At 48.2% G+C, this 25,747-nt stretch overlaps 1 protein-coding gene across 1 annotated transcript; it reads left to right on the top strand.

The window, feature by feature from the left end:
* The first annotated feature begins 8,542 nt into the window (after positions 1 to 8,542).
* Positions 8,543 to 10,268, top strand: NEUROG2 (neurogenin 2). Its single transcript, XM_048508862.1, has 2 exons — positions 8,543 to 8,674; positions 9,309 to 10,268. The coding sequence occupies exon 2, from the start codon at positions 9,310 to 9,312 to the stop codon at positions 10,063 to 10,065; it is 756 nt and encodes a 251-aa protein (XP_048364819.1). The 5' UTR covers positions 8,543 to 8,674; position 9,309; the 3' UTR covers positions 10,066 to 10,268.
* The last annotated feature ends 15,479 nt before the right edge of the window (positions 10,269 to 25,747 follow it).

Raw genomic sequence — 25,747 nt, 5'->3', positions numbered from 1 at the left:
AGACAGGAGGAAGGCACATCTGTGGGAAGGCCAGTGGGGCGGTTGGCGGCCTGAGCCCTCTGCCCTTCAACTAAACTTCTGGGGCTGGAAGGTCGCCCCAGAGTTCAAGAGACAAAGGCTTCCCTCCAAGGCTCCCCTGCAATCATCTGTGCTCTAGTTGCTTGATCCCGCCCGCCTTGGCCTCTCCTTGTCCCCTAAAGGGGGATTGAGTGCGGCCAAAGCAGGCTGCGGTTGAACAGCTTGACCCTGGCCGGACACTGCCAGCTCTCCTGCCGCCTGAGCTTTGCATAACACAGCAGCCAGGCGGGACCACACAAGAGCCTCTCGTGGGCGGCCCCAGGGCACCATTCCAGCCATGGCTCTTGGCCAAAGGAGACAGTTCTGGTCTCCCCTCTCCAGGCCTGTTGCTGCCCAAAGACAGCAAAGACTCGTTGGCTGTACTTTAACAGTTCAGGTCCCGGATGGTTTGTTGTCCATCTGGGTGCCAGCAGAGCCCCATCCTTAAGGAGCACTGGAAGTATCCTGCTTCAAACTGATAGGACCTTGTTTTATTTCATTCATTAATTTGTGTCCTGCCTCTCTCTCCAAGGGGGACCCAAAGCAGCTTACATCATTCTCCTCTCCTCTGTTCTATCCTCTCAACAACCCTGTGAGGTAAGCTGGGCTGAGAGAGTGTGACTGGCCCAAGGTCACTCAGCGAGCTTCCATGGCAGAGCAGAGAATCAAACCTGGGTCTCCTAGATTCTAGTCCACTACATCACACATTGCTCTTTTTTTATTGGGAGGGGGAGATTGGGGGAACGCCCAAACAGTAGGGTCAAGGGCTCCTCACCAAAGGCAAGAAACCCAGAGTGAAACGTATTAAAAGTGAATGGGAAAGAAATGCAGAACATGTGCACTTGTGAGCCTAAGCTAGTTGTCACGTGTAAAAGAGTGGGGAGTCCTCCGTTTATTCTAGAACAGTGGAAAAACTGATGCTGGACTGAAATGCCCCCATCCCCCCATTGTTCTCAATGGGAGCTAATAGGAGATGGGGGCTACACCTTTGAGGGTCCATAACTTTGGACTCCCTGAACCAAACATTACCAAACCCGGGTGGTATCATCAGGAGAGTCTCCTAAAGATACCCGGAAATTTTGGTGCTGCTAGCCTAAAAAACTGCACCCCCTGCAGGCCAAAAACAAAAAACACTAAAAAAATGCAAAAAACACAAACGGGGGGGGGGAGGGCACAAAACTCAGATTTTGCACTGGGCTCCATTTTCCCTAGCTATGTCTCTGCCAGCTGGAAGTGCTAATGAGAAAGTCCTGTTGATATTGAATGCAGTTTAATTTGTCTACAGTGCCTTCCTGTGCAGAGTCTCTCCAGGATAAGACCATTTATTTCAGTAGGCTTAAGTTGAAGTAAATCCTCATATCATAAGGCTACCAACAGGGATGTAGGTGTAGATTTTTTATGGGGGGGTTCGGGGGGCCACACCCCCACCCGCCCCTAGGGCATGGCCACGCCTCCCCAGGCCCCGCCCCCAGCCTAGCGCTTAAAAAAGCAGCTCTCCAAGGCCGGGGATGGCAGACTCCCCCACCCTGCCCTCCCCTGCCCCCCACCAGCTGGGCTCCCAGCCGGAAGCTGGCAGTTCCTTCTGCCCTCCCCTCTGGGCAGAGGAATAGAGGGGAAATAGAGCCCAGTGCAAAATCTGAGTTTTGTGCCCCCAGGCAGCCGCTGTGATGCTGGAATCCACCCCCCCCCCCAAAGCATCACTTTCAATGGTGTTTATACTAGAGAGCCCAAATTCTCCTTTTAAATCCACCTTAAAGGGAGAATCTGGGGTCCCAAGTTAAACAACATTGAAAGTGATGCTGTTTTGGGGTGGATTATCCCCCACCCTGAAACAGCATCACTTTCAATGTGGCGTAGTGGTTAAGAGTAGGTGCATTCTAATTTGGAGGAACCGGGTTTGATTCCCTGCTCTGCCGCTTGAGCTGTGGAGGCTTATCTGGGGAATTCAGAGTAGCCTGTGCACTCCCACACATGCCAACTGGGTGACCTTGAGCTAGTCACAACTTTTCGGAGCTCTCTCAGCCCCACCCACCTCACAGGGTGTTTGTTGTGAGGGGGAAAGTCAAGGAGATTGTAAGATCCTTTGAGTCTCCTACAGGAGAGAAAGGGAGGATATAAATCCAAACTCTTCTTCTTCTAAACTGAGGACCTCAGATTCTCCCTTTAAATCCATGCGAAAGGGGGTGAATTTAAAAGGAGAATCTGGGGAAATTTGGGGGGTGCCTGCTGTCAGGGGTGCAATTGTTAAGCTAGCAGGACCAAACTTTTAGGGTATCTTTAGGAGACTTTAGGAGACTCTCCTGATGGTACCTTCCAGGTTTGGTGAAGTTTGGTTCAGTGTCCAAAGGTGTAGCCCCCATTTCTATTAGCTCCCATTGGAAACAATGGAGGATGGGTCACCCCCTTTGGGAGTCCACAGCTTTGGACCCCCTGGACCAAACTTCACAAAGTCTGGGTGGTATCATCAGGAGATTCCCCCAAACAATCCCTGGAAGTTTGGTGCTGCTAGCCCAAACAATGCGCCCCCTGCAAGCAAAAAACCAAAAAACACAAAAAAGTTTTAAAAACCCACAAACGGGTGGGCGCAGCTTCAGACATGAATGAGGGGGGTTGAACCCGAGAAACCCCCCCCCCCCTTACCTACGTCCTTGGCTGCTAACGAGTTTGAAGAAAAATGTCCCCTTCCTTTAATAGAGGCATGTGTGGAAACGAACAGCGCAAACGTTTCCAAGTGCGGAAATAAATGCAGGTCATTTTTGAGGAGATGAATTCATAGGGTCAAACCACCTGACGGTGCTCAGTACCCTGTGACCTGGACAGCCTATGCGATCCCCTGATCTCTCAAAAACTAAGTAGGGATGATCCTGGTCAGTACTCGGATGAGAGACCCACCACGCACCACCCACCCCAAGAAATGCCATGGCAGGCAAGGCAAAGGCCATATGTTAACGCACTTCTGGCAGCCTCTCAGCTTGAAAACCCGGCTAGGTCGCCAGAAATCAGTTGCCACTTGACGGCACTCCCCCCCCCCCCGCCCCCCGCACTCCATGAAGCCTGTGAAAGGGTAGATTTTCCCCTCCCGGTCATCGAGCAACCTTAAGGTTAGGTGGGGTGAAAGTTTCATATTTCGATGCTGAAATCCGTGGGAAGAGCCAGGGGAGACCTGGATTCCGCCGGCTGCTCTGCTGGGCTGGTGGTCAAAAGCGTGTTGGGGTTTTGCAAGTATCTGTCATAACTCATCAGTTATAAAAGGGTTAACTGTATGTAAACAAATGGTTGAAGTCACTGTTTATGACCTGATCTATTGATTAGCTATTTGTCAGTCAGACAGCCATTGCTTACATGTTAGTGAGCATCTGAAGTTATAAAGGGAAAAAGGTAAAATGAGGATCCACAGGGATCGTTGAGGATGCCCATGATTTCTGCCCCAAGTCACCCCCCAGACCCGTTATAAAGTTAACTCTGTTTCTTTGCTTGAGCAGACACGACACCACCACCGCCACCCCCAACAAAGCGCCCTCCAGTCGGAGCGGACGTTGGGAGGTGTTTGGCACTGCCTGCCCTCTGCAGGGCGCCCCTGGATTGCCCGGACAATCTGTGTGCCAGCCGAGTGCCAGCCAGGAGCCCGTCTCCATTCTAGCAGCCGGCCACCCATCCCCGTCACTCTGTGCGGAATAAGAGGTGGTTTCGGGGGCAAGGGACCGCCGCAGCCTTCCTGGTCCTGTTAAAACACCAAGGCGCAGAGGTCAGAAGCAGAGCAACTCCTCGGAGGATATTGCCCGACGGCCGGGAAGCAAAAGGTCCCGTCCCTTTAACGTGAGGAAAAGGAGCAGCCGAAGCAAACAAGGACCGGACCAGTTTACGCCAGGCCGGTTGGCAACCATGTTCTGCAGGCAGGCGGGCTGGTGGTGGTGGGGAGGGGAGGCACAGCTCTGAGACCCTCCTGGGATTCCCTCCTCCTCCTCCGCATGAAGCCTCCAGTCGCGGGGGCCTCTTTTCCCCTGCTTCCACCGCGGAATTTCCCCGGCCCCGTCTGTGATTCCGCAGGGACTCGGGCAGAGAGGCAGCAAGGAGTCTCGATGGCTCTTCCGTGCGGCCTGGGAATGCGGCCACGGTCCGGCCACCCAACCCAAGCGACTGAAGCCTCCTGCAGCTGCCAGCCAGCCTCGCCTGCGGGATTTTTTGGGCTCTCTCTGCAAGGATCAAGACAGGCGCCGCTACCCCCGCCTCCTGCACATGGACAGAGCCCCTGGCCCGTTGCCTTCGCCGGCTACGCGCCGATAAGAAACAGAACCGAGGCAGCGTCCTTGGGGCAAGGGGGGAGCTGGAAAGTTGGGCAACATGGACAAATATCACCAGTAAGCACTGGCCGGTCAAGACGTGCTGACATCTCAGTGAAGAAGCAATGCTTGAACCTGCCTGGTTATTTTGGTCTAGTCTCCACTGCTGTAACCTCTACCCAAGTGTGGTATGGAGCTGACTCTTATATTCTTTGCAGGCGAATCCATCTCTTGTGCACCACTGAGTCCAGTCATTGTCTACAACTCTGCACCTTCCATATTTTCCTTACATGTACAGATTCTTTTAAAAAGAGCCTAGTCTACTATGAATTTATGAAGAAGCGTTACAGAACCTGGCAATGGCCTTTATCAATGGTTTAGTGCCCATAAGAAAAAGCTGGCTAGTTGTTCAATTCCCAGAATCCAGGAGAACCCCGTCCCATGAGCTGCTGCTTTCTGTTGCAGCCTGTACTTGGTTTAATAGTACAACCTCCTTCTGACCGGAGCAGCAGTCTGCTAGCATATATGCATTCTTGTCTTGCAGCGCCTCTTCCCAGCCACTAGGTTTGCTGTGGGTCCAGTCCTGAGGGTCCTGGGAAAGCAGAAATACCGAAGAGTACCAAGAACTGTCCTTGCTGGAGTGATTAAAGCAGCTATTGGCAACTCCGGTCTATAGTTGTACGTGGACTCAAGGCAGATTACACAGAAAGAGTCAATACAATCAGCAGGATGAGCTATTCAGAAATCAGTACAATACAGGGTTATAGAACCAACTAGAAATCTAAAAAAAGAACTGATGCAAAGCATATGTCTTAATATGACAGGCTGTGGGTTTTCCAGCCTGTGTAGCCCTGGTCCGAAAAAAAAAATCACAACACAGCCTGGAAAACCCACAGCAGTCTGCTGATTCTAACTGGGAAAGACCTTGACAATACACTTAACACAACACATTAAATAATGCAAACATCACATAATAGGATCCTAGTTTCAGCAAACTAAACACAGTAGTATAGACTGCAGTCCCTAACAGTTTATCTAAGTACCCAACAAAAATGCACTTGGGATTCCTTCCCTTATGTATAGTTCTTTGGAATGAACAGCAAACCCCAGATCAGGATGTGCTCGAGACAAGTCCCAAGGAGGTGTTGGGGAAGAACTTCAGAAGTGAAGCACTACTTTGGAATCCAAGTATCAAGAAGGATATTGACAAGCTGGAACAGGTCCAGAGGAGAGACTTAGGCAGCTGGGTATGTTGAGTTTGGTAAAGAGAAGGTTAAGAGGTGACATGATAGCCATGTTTAGATATTTGAAAGGATGTCACGTTGGTGAGGGAGCAAGCTTGTTTTCTGCTGCTCCAGAGGCTAGGATCAGGAGTAATGGGTTCAAAGTGAAGGAAAAGAGATTCCACCTAAACATCAGGAAAAACTTTCTGACACTAAGGCCTGTTCGACAATGGAATGAACTACCTCAGAGATTCTCCTTCTTTGGAGGTTTTTAAACAGAGACTGGGTGGCCATCTGTCAGGAGTGCTTTGATTGTGTGTTCCTGAATTGGTCCTTGGAGTCTCTTCCAACTCTATGATTCTATCAGTCAAAATTGTCTGCTTCAGAATGTAAACAGGTGCACTGCTTCATTATAAATGTTGAGAAAATCACCAATCTGAATTGGTCTTCAGTTTGTTACATGGCTCTGGGCAATCCGTTCTTGCCATCTAGGGATAATAATATTGACCTACTTTACATGGTTGTTGTAAGGGTCACAGCAAGATACTATATATGAAAAGCCTGGCTGTTCCAACTGAATGGTGTAGTCCAGCATCCCGCTTCACATAATGGTGGACCTGATGCCTCCAGGAAGTTTACAAGCAGGGCACAAAGACAAGAGCTGGCCTCTGTTGTTTTGTCTGCTTCCTAGTAACTTTAATCAGAGGTAAACTGTCTCTGGACATGGAGGTTCCATTTGGCCATTTTGGAGGATAATAGTTGGGCCTATTTTTCTATTTGCTTTAAAAAAAACCCTATAATACATATTTATATACTTTTGAGTGGTATCAAGGCATCCCACTTCTTAGTCATTGTATTCGTCCAAAAGTTTGCCTCTTGCATTTTCAGCACCACTGCAACCAAATTGTAAAGGGAGAAGAAAGGCAAGATTATTTTCTTTGTACTCTTAAAGCCTTATGACAGATACACACCCTCACAAATCAGCTTTTCCAAGAAGGAACAGGAAGATGGGGGTTTCCAGTTATAAGAAAGTGGAACTATGAGGGGAAGAAAAATGCGGGGAATATTTAGAAATAAGTCAAGAAAGCTTTGCAGGCTTCTTTTGGGAATTTGCCTTTATTTGTTTAAGGCAGAATTTTGCTCACAGCCCACCTTTATCCCCAGCGGAGATCCAAAGTAGCAAATGCAATTTTCCTTTCCTCCATTTTATCTGCACAACAACCCTGTGAGGTCTGCCACGCTAACCACTACACCATACCATATGGCCAGTTCCTCCTTTCTGATGCAAAGTGAGTACAGTGTTATCCTAAACAGTTATACCTCTCTGAGGCCATTGACTTCAATAGGCTGTCCCATAGTGTTCCTGTTCTGTCACCAGATGCAGAACAGCACCTGGCTTTTCAATCATAGTATGTCAGAATATTAAAAAGCTCTTATCCTGGGAGGAGTGGCTAAAATCATCTCCCTGACAATGAAGACTAGTATATTGGGAATGGGAAGAAAAGTGAAGCAGGTTTTTTTTTAAAAAAAGTGTACTTTGAGGACTTCATTGTCTAAGCAAAGGATATAGATATAATAAATACATTTTGAAATTTGCACCTGCAGTCCAAAACCATAACCACAAGGCCCCTCTGCTTCAAAACTTCAACTGGGGTGCTAGTCACCAAACACACCATAACAACAACATTGAATGATGCAGATAATTTTTTCGTATTATCTGAATAGCCTCAAAGATTGTTTTAACTTGTCCAGCTGATTGCTGTCTCCTCCCATGGATTTCGTATGACCTCCACATACAACATTTTTTCTAATATCTCTCTGGCATGTTACCACTTTGGAATACCTGGTTCTTGTCTATTTCCGGCACTTTTTGTTTTGGCCGGTGGCTTTCAAGCAACGCAAATAATTCAGTTCTATTTATCTATCTAATGATCCCACCCTTCCTCTGAGGAGCTCAAGTCTTATCCTCACAACAGTCCTGTGAGGTAGGCTACACTGAGAGAAGCCACTCACTCACTGTGCAGTGGTACTTAAGGATACAGGTACTTCCAAAACACAACGTGCACCTGAGGGTCCCAGACCTCCCGGTTTGAATGCAGAAGATCCCAGCTCAAACATCTCGTGATGGAAGGATGTGGTAATAGGTGATGTTAAAAAAAATGATCCCACAGGTGGACAATCCTGCCCTGGTCACTACGCTTCATAAGAGTTCATGACACCATCCAGCATTTAAAACAGATGCGTGCCCAGATGGGAAAGCCACATCTGTCAAAGACAGATGAGTTGGGGCTGCAGCTCAGGCGCGCGCATCTGCCCAGATTGTTACATCTGCCTCGCCTTTTCCCCGGCCTGGCCCTCCCTGGGGCGAGAGGTGAGCCCGGGCGGGCTGGCGGCTCCCGGGCCACTTTCTCCCCCCTCCCATCCCCACCCCGCGCCCTCCGGCCTAATGAGCTGCTGAAAGGGAGCCGGTTCCAGCGCGCGTGGCTGGCGGGGCTCTCTGATTGGCCAGCTGCGCCTCGCGACCCCCCATTCATTAATAAATTAGCGGCACGCTCCAGCCGAGCGCGAGGCACCAATCACACCCCGGCCTGCGCCGCGCACTTGCGGGGGATCAGCCAGAGGGGACCAGGCGGGGCGGGAGGGGGGGGGGGGCAGGCGGCCCAGAAAGAGAAAGGGCGAGATGAGCCGGGATAATGAAGCGCGCAGCAAGACCAAGCCGGTGGGGGAGGGGGGGGCGCCGCGGGGGCCGCGGGGGTCGGTTTGATTGTTTCCCGCCAGGTATATAAGGGGCGTTAAGGCCAGTCGTGTGCCAGACGCACAGCCGCGGCGGGGCTTGGACGGGAGGCTCCCGGCGCGTGCCAGCAGCAAGCCCCGACGGGCCTCGCGCGCGCCCTCGAGCCGCAGCCCAGCCGGGCAGGGAGCCCTGCCGCCCCCTCCTGTCGGGGACCCGGACTCTCCCAGGCGCCCCGGGCCAGCGCTGGGAACCCTCGCCCACAGCAGGGAGGAGCAAGCGGCGGCGCCCGGCCAAGCACGGACAGGCGGCGCAGGCAGGGACCGCGGCCAGCTTCCATCGACCGCCCCCTCGGGGGCCTCGGCCGCCTCGCCCACAGCCAAGTAAGTCCCCGCGTCCTGCCGCCACGCGCTCCGAGGGGGGCTGCAGCGGTTCCGGCTCCCCTGCCAGGATGGCCGTCCCGCGGCAGCGCCTCTCTATCTGTCTCCGTGCCAGGAAAGGCTGGCAGCTCCCGCAGAAGCGGCGGGCGGCTTCCCCCCGGTGGCCCCCAAGGGAGTGCGGAGGGCAGGTGGTTTGGGGGCCCGACTGCATCGGGGGAGTTGCTGCCCTGGCAGCGCACCTCGTGCCCCCCAGAGCTAGTCTGGTTGGAGGTGAACTCGTGGAACGCAAAGCCAGCCGGCCAGAGTGTGCGGGCGCCCCACGGGAATCACTGCTGCTGACCAGCCTCCCCCCCCCCCCCATGCTTAGAAACGGGGCGTCGGATTTCCTGGAAGGGACCCGGGAAAGGCAAGGGCACTTTGGCAGGGATGGGGGGGGGGAGTCAAGGGTGAACGGGGGCGCCGTGGGGTCCCGCGTCCAGCACGTGGAGTCGGGAGAGTGCAACTGACAAGCAACTACTAGGGAGAGGCGGGGGGAAGTCGGGGGGGGGGGGTTCCCTAGTTATCTTCCGGCGCCGCGGCCAGCCCGATCCCCTTCCGGGCTCTGACCCCATTTTCTGCCCCCCTCATCTCGTTCCAGGATGTTCGTGAAGCCGGAGAGCCTGGAGCTGAAGGAGGAGGAGGCGGCGCTGCTGCTGGCTGCCCGGCCATCGCCCGCCTCGTCCTCCTGCTCGCTGACGCCCTTCTCCAGCTCCGAAGGGGAGGACGACGACGACGACGACGACGAAGCGGGCGCCTCCCTCTCGCCGGCGGCCGGCCCAGCGGGCGAGGGCTCCGGCGGAGAGAGACGGCCGCCGGGGGCCCCCTCCCTGGCCTTGAGCCGCCCCGGCTGTAAGCGGCGTCCCGGCCGGGTGCGGAGCGGCTGTCGGGGGACCAAGACGGTGGAGACGGTGCAGCGGCTGAAGCGGAGCCGCCGCCTGAAGGCCAACAACCGCGAGCGCAACCGCATGCACAACCTGAACGCGGCGCTGGACGCCCTGCGCCAGGTGCTGCCCACCTTCCCCGACGACGCCAAGCTCACCAAGATCGAGACGCTGCGCTTCGCCCACAACTACATCTGGGCCCTCTCCGAGACCCTCCGCCTGGCCGACCACTGCGGCGTAGCCGCCGCGGGGGGCCTCTTCGCCCTGGCCGGGCAGCCCCTCGCCCAGGGAAGCCCCTCGCCCGCCACCTCCGCCGCCTCCTGGAGCTGCGACGCCAGCCCGGCGCCCTCGGCCTCCTCCTCGGCCGCCTACAGCTGCACTTTGTCGCCCGCCAGCCCCGCCAGCTCCTCCTCGGAGCTGGACTATTGGCAGCCCCAGCAGCCCCGCTTCGCCCTCGCCGGGGACCTGCTCTGACGCGCCCAGCCCCTTCGGACCTAGCCGGCGCGTCCCCCCGACAGTGGGGAGGGGCGTATCTCTGTATGCCTGAGGGGGTCGTGGGGAGGGTCGCCAACAACCGGGAGGGAGAACCCCCCTCCCATAATGCATGCATTCTGTGACCTGCAATGACTTCCCAAACACCCCATCGACTAAAGGCCGGGCTTCCTTTCTTGAGTCAAGAACCCTTTTAAAGCAGGGGGTGTCCATCTGTGGCCCTCCAGATGTTCGTGGACTATGATTTCCTGCCAGCATGGCTGATGAGAATCGTAGTTCATGAACATCTGGAGGGCCACAGGTGGGCACCCCTGCCTTAAGAGATTCCATTTGCTGGGTGATGGTTAATTCCCCTGCATGCCATCAAGAACGCCACGTGCCCAAGTTTTCTTCCCCAACCTGCAGGTTGTGAGCAACCCTTGCTTTATGTGCGCTGCCTAAACTGGGGTGGGGGGGACGGACCCAGAATGGCCAGATCTGGCACTTGTCCCCCACTACAGTCTGCCTGCTGCTCACCACAGAAACGTGAAGGCTGAGATCTGTCAGCTCTGCCACCCCACCCACCCACCTCGAGGGCTGTGTGCCAGGCGCCTTGCGCTGCCGCATCTGCTGGCCTTCCCACTGCCCGCCTGGAGGCTGTGGGAATTTCACCTGTCAAACCAAACTTTCTCTCTGTCTGATGTGCACTTTTCCCCCTCTACATTGGCCAGGCACAATGTCTTTTGTTTCAGCCCACACCTCTAACCCCATCCCCCCCAGCCCAAACCTCCCCCCATTTTGCCATCTGTCTCCTTTGATTTAGAGGGGGGCTGTTTGGAAAGGGAAGAGGAACAAACTGGATGGGGGAGCCATTGGTCTGTTGGTTAGACGATCGGGTTAGAAGTCATTGTATAATTTGTAGGCCTTGTCGGGTCTGAATGCCAGCGTGGAAATTTAGTCTGAACTCTTTATTATAAAGGGGGGTGGGGGTGGGCGTAGAGGAGAAGAAGGGGGGATGGGGGCGCAAACCAGGAGGAGAGAGGGGCTCATGCATTATTTATCTCGACCTTCCCGGAGACCAGGAACTCCTCCATTCTTCCGCCAGATTAAAAATATCACCAGACTGTGAAAACCTCGGCAGACACGGAGCATTACGCGCAATCAGCCATACACGTGTTTGGCTTCTATTTATTACAATGGACAATGTTTCATGGGGGCTGTATATATGTGAGTGGGAAGGGAAATAATGTATTTTTTGTATATTTCACAGAGTTTATTCTAGTATGTATTTACAAGAGGGGTTGCTCTTGGAGTCCAATGAGAATTTATAAATAAAGTGTCTAATTTTCATAAGATGGGCTGCCAGCAAGGGTGGCTTTCTTCTTGGAGTGGCTGCTGCTTTGATAGAGTTCGCAACAGGAACATTTCAGTGTTTATTTGAAAAGCATTCAGAAAGGGAAACATGGAGGCGCACTCTACACGTCTTTATCTATTGAATGAAGGAAGGAAGGAAGAGTAAAAAAAAACACCTTTAAAATGCTAAAAAGGGGTAGGTGAAAGTTTAGCTAAAAGGTGGTTTTGCCAGTGGTTGAATGGATGCAAGCCATACTTTGTGGTTAAAGTAAACTAGGTCAATTGAGAACGTGCTGGAATTGATTTCACAGTCTAGGCCCTTGAAATCTACCTGGGGCCCTCTGGGAGCATCAACAAAATTCTCCACACCACGACAAATAAACGGAAATCATATTGCGGGCCTATGGAGGCTTACAGGCCTTCCACACATGCAGAATAATTCAATCCACTTTCAAAGTACTTTGCAGCTGCATTTTACTGTGTGGAATAGCAAAATCCACTTGCAAACAATTTTGACAGTGGTTTGAAAGTGCACTATTCTGCATGTGCGGAAGAGGCTATTGATGGGCTGACGTTCAGGAGAAGCTGAAACGGATTGAAGATCAGGCCCTGTCACAAGACTTGTAGCGGTTCTGACTTTATCCACTTCTTTCCCCCGCCCCAAACAGCTGCCCACTCTGCTCTTCCCTCTCCCAGTTTTACCCCCACAGCAGTTAAAGTCTGTGACTGGTTCCAAATAGCCAGACTACTCTCACGCTCAGTAAATGGGGTCATGATGCTATTCCTGTTGAAATTAGCTGATGTGAAAGTGACACCCTGATCCACAACAACAGCCAAGCAGCTGGAATGATGGGTGGATGGTAGTCTCTGTTGACTTGACTAATTGGTGGGCACCATCAATCCATCTAGTTGGTAATATTTGAATCAGGGGCCTCTTTAGTTCAGGAGACCACCCTGGAACGAAGTTTATTGGGGATGATCGCCTGAAATGTTATCAGATTAAACTATACATGATTCTAAATGCAATTCAGCTTCAGAGTTGGCCCAAGACGGAGCATGATCCTTGGTGGGATCGCAGAATATGATCCCCAAATTAAGTGGGCTGGACATAGTAAGCAAAGAACATGAGGAAATTCTACAGAATAAGTGTAGTCTCCAAGAATGCAGTACTAAGGCCTCTTCCGCACATGCAGAATAATGCACTTTCAATCCACTTTCACAATTGTTTGCAAGTGGATTTTGCTATTCTGCACAGTAAAATCCAGCCACAAAGTGGATTGAAAGGGCATAATTCTGCATGTGCAGGAGGGGCCTTAGACCACTTTACTGTAAGTTGAATAGACCTGAGTAGGATAGTCCTGTAGGTTGAACTATGGGGTCATTTGTACCTTGACCCTGTGCTTTACCTGTTCTTTTGCCTCTTGACAGATACCTGCCCTCGCCCTTTGCTGGTGGGGTGGGGTTATATTATACAAGTTCTCAACATCCTCACAGCTTGGAATAGGATCAGTGCTCTCCTGCCATGTGCTGAAAAGGCAGCTGAGATGCTCTGAACTGGACTGACTCTTTAAACAGACCGTATCAGGGAGTCGATAAGGCATGCCCCTGCCTGCTGCTCTGGAATCAGTGAAGAAAAGTATTAAAACAAGTGAAGAAAAGTTGGGAAAGGTGTCCTTGGCCCCCTCTGCCTCTGCTGCTCACATAGACTTTGCTCCTGGGATGGCGCATGTTGTGTGCGAGGAGAAGGGGATGGCCAAATGCCCGACTCTGAGGTTGCATTACACTAGTGGGACTCCCAAGAGCGGATCCACAGCCGGCTTTCCCATGTTCAGCCATCCCTGGCTGTGATATTGGATAGTCAAGTCTTCGCGCTTGAGAAGCCACGCAAGAGGGACATTTTTTCTAACCTTGGAACCACATGTTTACAGACACACCCCGCACTTTTGGAAATCCAGATTGATTCAGCCCATAGAATCCACTGATACAACAGTGAAGATGGCCAAAACTCCTATGCAAACATACCTTTTAAGCAGTTTCTGAATCACCACTTTTTAGTCATTGTGAATGTGTGGGTAACACGGAGGAAACAAAACCATGGGGGGAGTTCTTTACATATTTACCTGCGAGTAAGCACCACTTAACACGGCTATACTTACTTCTGAGCATAGGTTAGGATTGCAAGACTAGGAAAATTCACCCCTCAACGCATGTACTGTTATCTCCCTTCTAAGCGCCTTTACTGGTAGGGGTATTTTGGAGGAGTGTGTGAAATTGTTGGGTGTCAGTCTCCATATTCTTGCAAGGCTGTGCTCCAGGGACTTGCTCGGTTGAAGGCCCCGTGGGCAGAACCCAGACACCGTAATATCTGAGGAATGTTAAAAACTGCAATTGATAAAAATGTGTGAAAAGGAAGGCTGGCGAGCTCATCCGGCCCCTGGTTGGAAACAAAGGCCTGGAAACCTAGCTTTTCTAAGATTGGTTCTTAGGTATCACTCTGGAGCCAATCAAGGTATCACTGTGGACCCAATCAGAAAGCAGTGCCGAGACCGCATGGTGCAGTGATTGAAAGCAGGTGGACTCTAATTTGGAAAATGGGGTTTGATTCCCCACTCCTCTACATGAGCTCCAGACGCTAATCTAGTGAACTAGGTTTGTTTCCCCTCTCCTACCCATGAAGCCTGCTGGATGACCTTGGACTAGTCAGTTCTCTCAGAACTCTCTCGGCCCCATGTACCTCACAAGGTGTCTGTTCTGGAGAGAGGAAGGGAAGAGAGTTTGTAAACTGCCTTGAATCTCCTTACAGGAGAGAAAGGTGTAGTATAAATCCAAACTTTTCTTCTTCAACTGGAGGGAGACAGGAGCTGGTTGGGCTCCCTCTGATTGGCCTTGATGCCTTTTGAATGGGCCATGTGACAATGGGCAAGGTAGATCATGGGAACTTTGTCCCAGGACAGAATCCTAATGTGGGACGCATGCAGAGCAGACTCTTGGCAGCAGGTGCAGATTCTCCAATAGATTGGGACAGACTAAAAAAGTCAGGCCCATGCAAAGCTGGTAATAGACCTAGGCCAGATGGGAAATGTGGGCCTCATTTCAAACTGAGCAGAATAAAGAAACTAGTACAATTTCAAAGGGCCCTCTTTTCCTCTACTTGAGAAAGTAGGCCCCCTCAAAATCATAAGCCCATGCCAACATCACTTCCACTTTCTGGCCTGAAAGATGTAAGGATTCCATAGGTTAAAAAACAACATTAGCCTATGAACTAAACATGATTAAGATGTTTCATGTTGCCTACCCCTTACTATTTAAACTGGTACTGGCGGTTTCTAATCTAGCTGTTACCTACCTTTGCAAAACTTGGCACTCTCCAGCCATTACAGGTTGTAGCTTATGGATGGCCTTTGCAGTTTCATTGATCATATATGAATTTTACATAATTAATTATACTGCCCCTTGAATTTCATGCATGGAGCTGGATGGCCCAGGTTCCATCTCAGATTTTGTGAAGTTAAGCAGGGTTGTCATTGGTAAATATCTGGATGGATGACTACCAAGGAAGGCCAGGGTCAGAATGCAGAAGAGGTCAGTGGCAAACCATCTCTGAACATCTGCTGGCTTGATTATCCTTCTGGGTGGCCACAAGTCAGCTGGCATCCTTCTCCACCACCTGTATTTCATGGTTTCTCTCTCCCTTTCTGCTGCCAAGTTGCAGCCGCCTTATGACCATCCACTAGGGACATTTAGTGATGGTTTGCTATTGTACACCTCTGTATTGAGACGCTGGACTTCCCAACCAAATACTTGCCTGAGCTGAACCTACTTAGCTTCTGAGATCTGATGAGGATGGGCTAGCTTGGGCTATCCAGATCATGGAAGATGGTCTCATAACTCCAGCATGAAACCTCTGTGTAGTGGGGACAGGGTTTGAGCGAGGGGGAACTGTGCCCGGGGCACGCATGAACCCTGCACCCCTGCTGTGCTCCTGCCATGCCTCCACCTGCTTCTGTCCTGTCCTGGACTGTCCCCAGACCACCCACTCCACGCCCCCTGAACGCCGCTCCCCCGGTGCGTTGAGTGCACCCCTGCCCTGTTGGTGCTACGCTACTAAGTGGGGATCCATTTATGAAGAAGGAGGCTGTAATCCTGAAAACAGAATGCAGAAATAAGGTGCTATAAGAATCCCAAATATCTTTATTGGATGAAATTTATTTAGCAAAGCTGGAGTCAGAAATTTGTGTAATGCTGGGGTTGTGAGAATGCATTTGCTAGTTGTGACACTGCAAGTTAATAAAGTAGTGTGACACCATTAAAACATTTCATTTATGGAACAAATTCAATAAGATCACAACATTAAAACAGATAGGCAACAACTGCTTAAATACTTCTTGTTTTCTTCTCCTTAGCTAGTGCTCTAGAAGACCGAGAGACATGGGCTTCCTTGCTAAGCAGCTGGGCGGAACACTGCCGGCATATTTGCCATCTCTATCTTCCTAAATAAACTGGCTAGAAAAAAATTAAAAAGTCAGTTAACGCTGAAAATAATGCGATGGGACTTTACAGCATCTCCTTCATGACTCCACCACACTAGCCTGTTAGTCATGATTTTTAAAATTACGATTATTTATTTTATTCAATTTATAGGCTGCTCTTCCCCATATGGACTCAGGGTGGCTTAGAATATAAAAACAGAACAGTAAAATCAATAAAATATAGTTATCAATATCTCATCACCACAATCACCTCATTTCAAACCAATCAGGCTGTTCCTTCAATAAAATTTACATTCACCAGGGAAGGAAATGGAAGGGAAAGGGAAAGGAAGCTGGTATGAACTGGTAGTGAGCAAAAGTGGCAACTCCCATCTTCTGCTTTGAGCTCCTTCCTTAAGGTACTTGTAAGAAATGTAAATTACTTTCACTGCTGGTCAAAGGGTTAAATATTAACCGTGTTGTAGTTCAGCTTCTGCTCTTGCAGAAGCAGAACAATGAATGTGAATGTCGAACCCTTTTCTTTCCAGATGTTTGCACATTTTCACCTTTGTGTGTACAAAAGTTATTCCAGATTCTACATCTAAGATGTGTCCCCTTTCATCCCCATGCAGTTTAACATTTAAAAAAGTTTGTATAGTTAATTCTTGCACATGGGTCTGATGAGAGGCTGTCTCCACACCAGTGTTTTGGTGCTTTCTCTTTTCATTCATTTTGCAGCTCTCTTATCTTCTAAAACACAGGTGTCAAACTTGTGGCCCTCCAGATGTTATGGACTACATGATGCTGGCAGGGGATGATGGGAACTGTAGTCCATAACATCTGGAGGGGCGCGAGTTTGACACCGATGTAATCTAAAACAATAATGATTGCACCTTTATCCCATCCTTGGTTCATGGAGCTCCAGTTGGTATATACGTTTAGTCTTGGTTTTTCTATTTAGTCTTGGTAGAGTTATAATCCCTGCCTGCAAAAAGTGGAGGAAGAATTCTTGAGGAAGATGGATCTTGGCCTGCTATTTATCTAGATGCTTATAACCTGCCTTTCTCCCCAATGGAGACCCAAAGCTTCTTGCACCAGCACTCATATTATACTCACAACAATTCAGTGAGGTAGCTCAGGCTGAGAGTGTATGAATGGACCAGGGTCATCCCGTAAGCCCCCATGGCAGAGTGGGAATTTGAATCTGGGTCTCCCAGAATTCGTCTGATACTCTAGTTTCTGTACTTTGATGGCTCACAATGTAGTTCTCCTCTCTATTTTAGTCTCACAGCTACCAGTACAAGTTAGGGAGAGAGTGAGGGATTGGGCTGAGGTCACCCGGCAAACTGGAGATTTGAACATGGTTTCTCCCAGATCTCATTCCAGCCTAACCTAATTTCACCACTTTGGCTAAGCCATATTTGTATCAGCTTGTTACTTGCAATTTTCTATCTGGTCAAACCACGTGCCTCTTTTGCTACAACAGATCCCAGCCAGTGAGGCACCCCCTCCTCCCCCTTCTTGTTGATGCAATGATAATAAATGTCACTGAACAGCCACTTGCTGACATCCCGTGCAAAAACTGAGAAGTACTTGCGACATTCTGCGATACATTTGGATCCAATGCATGGTCAAATCCTCCTTGTTTGATGGGACAGCTGGGTACAGACAACCAGCTTCCCCTACAGTGAAAGAGCTCAAAATGGGATAGGAGGGGCTTTTAGGTGTCTATATGGGCTCCTCATTTGGATGCAGTTATGTTTACACAGGCAGCTATTCCATGTTATGCTTCATTACTGAAATGGTTCCATCCGATCACTGCCTGGATCAAACATCATTGTTGTTGCTGTCATCATCATCATCATCATCATCATCATCATCATCATCATCATCATCATCATCATCATCATCATCATCATCATCATCATCATCATCATCAACCCTCTTTCCCACCTCCTCTTTCTTCTGTCTGCCAATAACACAGCAGGGTGCTTTTGCTTTGTAACTTTTGGGCATCAGCACCTAGAAACCATTAACCTATCACCCATTCTTCAGCCACCATATTAATAAAATAAATTATTCCGCTCATGAATCTATATTTTCTGGACTGGATCCCAGGAGCATGAAACAGGTCTTTAAAACTCAGGGCCAACAGAGAGGGGAAAAAGATGTGTGAAAAGAGAATTAGTGAAATTAGGTTAGTCTGGTAAACCCCCTACCTATTGAGCCTAGAGCGAGAAGCACTCTTTGGCCAGATCGATTGTTTCCCACCCTAGCAGGGGGTTTATTGTGTGATAAATAATTCTTTCTCTCTCCCCTTCTTTTAAAGTGTGCATTTGCATAATCATGGCTTTGATGTGGGCAGCAATCTGAGACTGAGACCCCCAAATCTTGTCATTGGCCAGAAGGGACAAAACAAGAGCCAATCTTTCACTACTATGACAGCATGTGGGGCTGCGTGTCAGGACCAGCTTTACTCTTTGTAGCGCTTAAAAAAACCACTATCCTTTTGAATGATCAAATTCTGCCAATGCTGGAGGGAATCAAAGGGGTGTCTATGTTACCCTCTCTTCTTAGGAGCTCCCTAAAATGGGTCTCCCCTCGGGTTTATCCCAAAATGAACCTTAAAAGGGATAACTGGAATACTTTGCATGATGCCAAGAAGATTTATTCATTAATGAACCCATTATACAAGTTCTGAATGTAACTCCATGCAAACGGAAGCATGTCCAAAACAATGAAACCAATGAGATGACCTAGAACACCCTAAGCAGACTGGTTCTGGTGGGTTTTCCAGGCTGTGTGGCTGTGGTCTGGTGGATCTTGTTCCTAATGTTTCGCCTGCATCTGTGGCTGGCATCTTCAGAGGTGTATCACCAGATCCAAGATCCACCAGACCATGGCCACACAGCCTGGAAAACCCACCACAACCAGCTGAATCCGGCCGTGAAAGCCTTCAACAATACTCTAAGCAGAGTTACACACTTCCAAATCCATTAAAGTCAGGATTGCACTATTAAACACTGCATTGTGGATTATATTTTTGTTTCTTAGACGTTGGTACAAGTAGTGGCAAAGGAACATACTAGATTAACATTAGTGATAATGCCTGTAAACAAAGTGAGGCTTAGTGCTTAAGAATGCCAGACTAGGATCTCGAATACCCCTAATTCAAATCCCCACTGTGCCATGCAAGTTTGCTGGGTGACTGTGGACTGATCACTTACTTTCAGTGAGGTGGCCAACCTGTGGCCAACCTGTGGTGCTCCAGATGTTCATGGACTACAGTTCCCATCAGCCCATGCCAGCATGGCCAAACAGGGTTGTTTTGAGGATAGAATGGAGAAGGAAAGAATGTTGTAAGCCATTTTGGGTCCCTCTGGAGAGAAAAGTGGGGTACAAATGCAGTAAATAAAGGTGAAAACAATGGAAAAGTGCACATTTTCATTCATATTCCCACCTGTTTTATGTTTTAAACAACTACAATAGCAGTTGATGTATCAGTTTTCAGAGAACATCATGAAGAAGAGAAGAAGAGGAGTTTGGATTTATATCCCCCCTTTCTCTCCTGCAGGAGACTCAAAGGGGCTTACAATCTCCTTGCCCTTCCCCCCTCACAACAAACACCCTGTGAGGTATGTGGGCTGAGAGAGCTCCGAGAAACTGTGACTAGCCCAAGGTCACCCAGCTGGCGTGTGTGGGAGTGTACAGGCTAATCTGAATTCCCCAGATAAGCCTCCACAGCTCAGGCGGCAGAGCTGGGAATCAAACCCAGTTCCTCCAGATTAGATACACGAGCTCTTAACCTCCTACACCACTGCTGCTCCAACTTAATGTACATTTTATTACTGTAATCCTTACAACAACTCTGTAAGGTAGGTCTGTATAATTAGTCCAATATCACAGATGGGAGAGTTAAAATTGTAGGTGGAGGGAGAGTAGTTTGTCCAGGGCCACCTACTATGTTTATGGCTGAGGGGACAATTGAAAGAGGGGCTTTCTGATTCACTGCTCACAGGCAGCGGCCAAAGTTGTGAGGCAATTCTCTGTTTTTTTACTGAGTAAACTCAGTGGCACCACTCAGTTCAGCATCCACCTGGGGAAGGGAGGCAATGAAAAGTGGGAGGCCTCCAGGCAGTGCTGAAGGACATGCCGGTCCCTCCATCCCTCTACCTCCCGCTTCAGGCAGCCCATAGTAGGTGGGAGCCACAGCCAGCATTGCACTCTATGCCGCCCCACTCAGCTGCTCCAGCTCCTGGAGAGGAAAGGAGACAAGACAGGAGGGAAGGGAAGAGGTGACTGGGACGGTGCCCAACTGCCCTCCTGCCCACCCATCTGCCCACCAACTTGTGCGAGCAAGGCAGGTGAGTGGGGCAAGCTGAGTGAGCGGGTCAGATGGGTGAGTGGTGAGCAGGTGGAATGAGTGGCAGCAGTGGCTTGCGGTCCAATGTGCCCCCCACATGACCCATGCAAGTGGGTTGTATGATTCTTCTTGTCCCCTCACCTCCCCCCCCCAGATACACCACTGCAACCAAGAAGTGAGATGGACTAGAACCTTTCCCCATGTGGGGTTTTTCTGATTAACAAATGGCATTCCTCACCTGTAGACTGGAGCACAGTCTGTTCTGTCCCCTCAAAATCCTACCACCTTGTTCCTCCTCTTGTTTAAACCAGGTTGTATCCTTTCTCTCATACAAGTCATAAGGAACTTGCTGTTTGCTGTTTTGTTCTTCATATTGAGCAGGCCGCTAGTATTTTGTACCAAAGAGTGCTTGTCCAACCATCTTTCAAGGAGCCTTCCTCCAACTGAAATGCCTTCCTCCAACTTAAATGACTCTTCCTCCAATGGAAAAAACCCTTAATTTGGAGAAAGTCTCCTTAGAGTCTCCTTAGACTTTGGGGAAAGGCTTCATACATGAGCCCAAAGGAAAGCTAGAGAAAGAACAGACTTTGTTCAGTGGGATGATAGGATAGAGTCAGGATCCACCCCAACATCTTGTAATCTTTTGAATCATAGTCTACTTTGTCAGACTATTTTCACTTTAGTATGGCCTGTAATTATAGAGAAATTTCCAATTTATCATATGTAAGTCTTTCCTTATATGTTAGGTCTTGAATGACTTGGAGAATCATTTAATGTGCATCCTCACTTGGATAGCCTGTGCTAGCCTGACCTGACCAGATCTCAGAAACTAAGCAGGGACAGCCCTGATTAGTATTTGGATGGAAAACTACCTAGGAAGCCCAGGGTTGTTATGCAGAGGCAGACAATGGCAAGCCAAGTCTGAACATTATAAGTTGGCTGTGATTTGACATTTACAAATATACACAGAATGTTTCATGTTTTGGTTGCAGCTAAGAAGAAGATGACATAACTAACTCTCTGAATGAGGGAATGTTATGGTTTAGATTTCTCCCTTGCTTGCAGTGTGGCAGCAGAATGCTGAAAGGATGTTCATCAGGTCTTTCTACAGTTCTTACACTCAATGGGTCTGCTTTGCACTGTGATTCTTCCCTGCCTTCCCACAGTAGGAATTCCTAGGCAGACCTGTGAATATTTATCTGCTATGGAATCTACATTACACATGTAAGTGCCATCAAGGCACAACCGACTTATGATGAAAGCCCAGCCGGGAGCTTTCAAGGCAAATGAGAAGCAGAGATGGTTTGCCATTCACTTTCTTTGTAGAGTCTTCCTTAGTAATCTCCCTGTCCAAGTACCAACTTTGTTAAATATTTGAGGTCTGAAAAGATCCAGCTATACAATTCTGCCTTCCATCTTAGAACCTTTATTTAACTGAATATAATCTTGCCTTGATTTGTTGTCACTTGATCTACTAACATTTGATAACTTATAGTTGAATGTATGAATGGGTCCACTGTTAGAAATACCATGCTTGAGACATCATCAAGTGATATGGATGTTCTCTCTGTCGTGATCTTGACAAGTACAGGGTAACACCCTGCAAAAAGTTCAATAACCAGTACAATCACACTTGTCAATCATCCCTTGACATGACAATCAGAATTCTGTAACATGCAATGTATATAAACATACAATGTAACCCAGCCCCATAATAAACCATCCTCCCTTTGTATGTCCTGTATATTCTAGCTTAATAATATATCATTACAGAGAGACCTCCAATGTTCTAAATATTGTATCTTGAATTACTTTGGAGAGTCATTTCCAGAGGTTTCCAGGGCTGTGTTCATGTTGGGCTACAATGCTTAAATCAGCTTTGGCTTACATAGCTCCAATGCATATAAATAACATTGTGTACATTTAGTTAATGTCCCTTTAGTGTTGTGATGCTGCTTTAATCAGATTAACTGATAGGGCAAATCCCATAAGATCAGCTCAAAGAGGCTTCTTACTGCCATGTGTAAAAGTGCCTACAGATGGGGCAGGCGGGGGGGGGATGTTGTTGTCCCGCAAGAATGTTCATGGGGTTTGGTTTGAGAGTGTGAATGAAGGGGAATATATACTGACAACTGTCAGTTCTAAATAAGTGAGGAAAAATAGGGGCTGCTTGTTTCCATAGCAGCTTCTGGCCATAAAAGCTTAATTTCTCCCAACAAAGGGGTCATCTTCCTTGAAAACATCTTTATGATCCCTTTGTGTATTGTGCTTTGGGTATAAAAGCTTCTCGGGGCTGTCAAAGCTCAACTGGCAGTTCTATGTCTCTCAAGGGGGTTTATTGCCCTCCTTGGCATAAGAATAGCTACCAGAAGCCAACCCTGGTGCCAATATGACAAAGGCCGAACCCCAAGGGCCTGTGTGGCTTTCTTTGCGGTAATGCATACATCTCACAGCATATCACCATAATTAAAAAGAGTGTTCCTGACACACAACCATAATTTGGCTGTGTAATCTTCAACAAAGATATTTCTCCCACCCACCCCCCTTTAGACCAATGTTTTGTAACAAAGGCAGAAGCCGTGTGTATTACTATAGTTATTGGTCAGCTGTGACTCCCTTCATTTGCTGTCCCAGGTCACAATACAGCGTTGAATATAAGAAGTCAGACAGCAAAGCCTCCGAGAAACAGAAAGTCTGTTGGAAGTTTTGTGATCAAAACAAAGAAAATATTTTAAAGTTCTAGGAACAATTTGCAAGATGATGCCTTTAATCCAGAAAGGAGGCTTCTGACCTCAGAGATTTAATTTTTTTTTTAAAAATCTCAGCACAGAACAATTTCAGTTCCAAAGCATCTCAATGGGTTTTGAATGAAGTAATTTTGCATTTGATTGCATTGTCCAGATTTAAAATGGGTAGAATCCAGTCAGCTTTTTCACTGAGTCTTGTCCAATTCCTTTCCTTGTTACACATCCTGCTTCATAGGGCTGTTGTTCATTCAGCTCCCAGAATTCACAACAGATAAGGCCATCAGTGCATGGGCATGCTGGGCAATTGCCCAGGAGGCCACACGAGCTCAGGGGCCACATGCTAACCTATGTATGTTGTGATTTGCTATCAATAAATACATACTATAAATAATACTATACTATACTATACTATACTATACTATACTATACTATACTATTGGAAAGTGCATCGGAAAACACATATTTAGCATATGTTTTATTTATATATATATTTAGCATATGTTTTACTAAAGTTAATGAACAATATTAATGTTAATTTTTATGATAACAAATGGACCTCTGTAATTTAGTATTGTGATCACCTCTGCAACCACCCGTGTGTGTATGTACAAGTATCTCACATGCTACATAACGTAAAAAGTGTGTGTAGGTGGGGCCCCCAGTGCACTGCTTTGCCTGGGGGCCTATGATGCTGTTAAGATGTCCTTGGCAACAGAGGATAATCCCTCATCCCATTTTCACCAGTGGATCCAACCCAATATTTATATTCATTGTTACTTCCTAGGGATGTAAAAATCATGTAGAATTCTAAAGATGCAAAGCGATTTTAATTTTCAGAATTCAACAATCCCTAGGCAGTAATGTGAAGTGACTTTAGTTAACCTGATGGCCCAGGCTAGCCAGATGTTGTCAGATCTTGGCTGTTGAGCAGGGTCAACCCTGGTTAGTTTTTGGGTGGGAGAACAGCATGGAAGATCAGGGCCTCTATACAGAGGCAGCCAATGGCAAATCTAATCTCATAAATCAAACCATCTCTGCCTTTAACACCCTACAGGGTTGCCATAAGTTGGCTGCAACTTGAGGGCACTTTTTACCACCACCAAGGTGACTTTGTTGTAACATTTTCACTTTCAAGTGAAAGATAGGTTTGCAATCTCCACTTTAGTTTGTGATATTTGTGGTACCTAGAAGTTTTGCATTTTGTGTACAAATGGGTAAGTTTTACACAAAAGAATGTCCTCTTTTAGGATAGTCAGGCTTCCTGGAATTATTTCACTGCCTTCATAGAGTAGTTTAACTCAGCTGGTGTCAGAAGATCCACTGTAGTTTTTGTGTGTCTGACAACCTTATGAAATTCATTAAAAAAAAACCTATCTGAAACAATTGGAAGTTTTGGATTCCATTGGGAGGGATCTTGTAAAGCAATCTAAGCTCAACACACAGGAAATGTTTTTATCACCTCTTCAGAGCATGGCAGGGATTAGGGACATAAGGCTGGAATGCAGCTAATCGAGTTATAACTATTCATAAATATTAGAATCCAGGGACAGCCTGTCATTCACTATCAGGGAAATTTCCTGGTGGGCCCCTAGTGGCCAGGAGCGAGTAAAGCTACTCCCTAGCAACTCTACTTGTTTCTCAGAGCCCACTTCACTGGGACCCTTTAGTGGCAAGAATGATCATTGTCAGTTTACCAGTGGCCTTTCTCAAACAGGATTCCAGTTTGCGAGAGGAGGCAAAAAAGGAGCCATTGCCAGTTGCTGGTGCTGTTGAGCTGAGCAGCCCTGCAACACTGGCCACTAGCTCATAGCATGGCAGGGGGTTCTCAGCTTGACTTTCTCCTGGGTAATTGCCATTTTCCAGTCTGCTCCTGTCTAAATAATAAACAAGATTCTAACATTTAGAAACAGGCAAAAGTCTTCCAATCTCAGGGCTTCAGTTTCCCAAGCAGTGCAAAGCAGGAGATCCTCGCGGGAAGGAAAGTGTAACTCAGCTTGACCAGATCTGCATTTCAGGGATGTTGGGGACCATTTTTGTGCAGTGTTCCCATTTCCAGCCAACCCTTGATCCATCTTACTGGCTTTGGAAAGGCTTTCTGATTCTGTCTATGCAGGTCCTATTTCTCTGAACTATTTCATTACCATGATTTGTGTGCATGTTACAAGGGAAGCAGACAGGTTGTGCTTATACCTTTATGTATTTGTTGGTTTACTTCACCCCAACTGGGACCAGGAGCAACTTACATGCTTTAAGGCAGAGTGGGTTGGTGGGGGCAGAAGACTCTACAGTTCCTGTTCCTTTAGGAGTCAGGTCGTGACCTTTAGCCTTCATGCTCAGCAGGAGACAAAACTGAACTCATCACTTGCATTAGCTGGAAGGCAAGATTGCAAAGATGGCAAGTGATAGAAGCAGATGCCCTAGCTTTGTCCCTTTCCAAGTTTTGAAAGTTGTTAAGAGGCAAATAGAGGGAGAGGCGTCACCCTCCCCAGAAGTAGGCATGTATACTCATGTTGCTAATGCTGGGTTGGGAAATTCCTGGATTTATGGGTGGAGTTGGAGGTGGTTGGGTTTGGGGAAGGGACATTGCCCTACAATCCATTGTCCAAAGTAGCCATTTTCTTCAGGGCAGCTATCTCTGTATTCTGGAGATAGTTTTCTATTTGTGTGATTTTATTTAATGTAGAGGAACAATCAAAGTTGGAATCCATTACCTGCAGTCTAAAGTTCCTCTTCAACATTCTACCACTTCATTC

The sequence above is a fragment of the Sphaerodactylus townsendi genome, linkage group LG10 (genome assembly GCF_021028975.2).
Source record: "Sphaerodactylus townsendi isolate TG3544 linkage group LG10, MPM_Stown_v2.3, whole genome shotgun sequence".
NCBI classification, from domain to species: Eukaryota; Metazoa; Chordata; class Lepidosauria; order Squamata; family Sphaerodactylidae; genus Sphaerodactylus; species Sphaerodactylus townsendi.
This window is presented reverse-complemented; position numbering and strand designations above follow the sequence as displayed.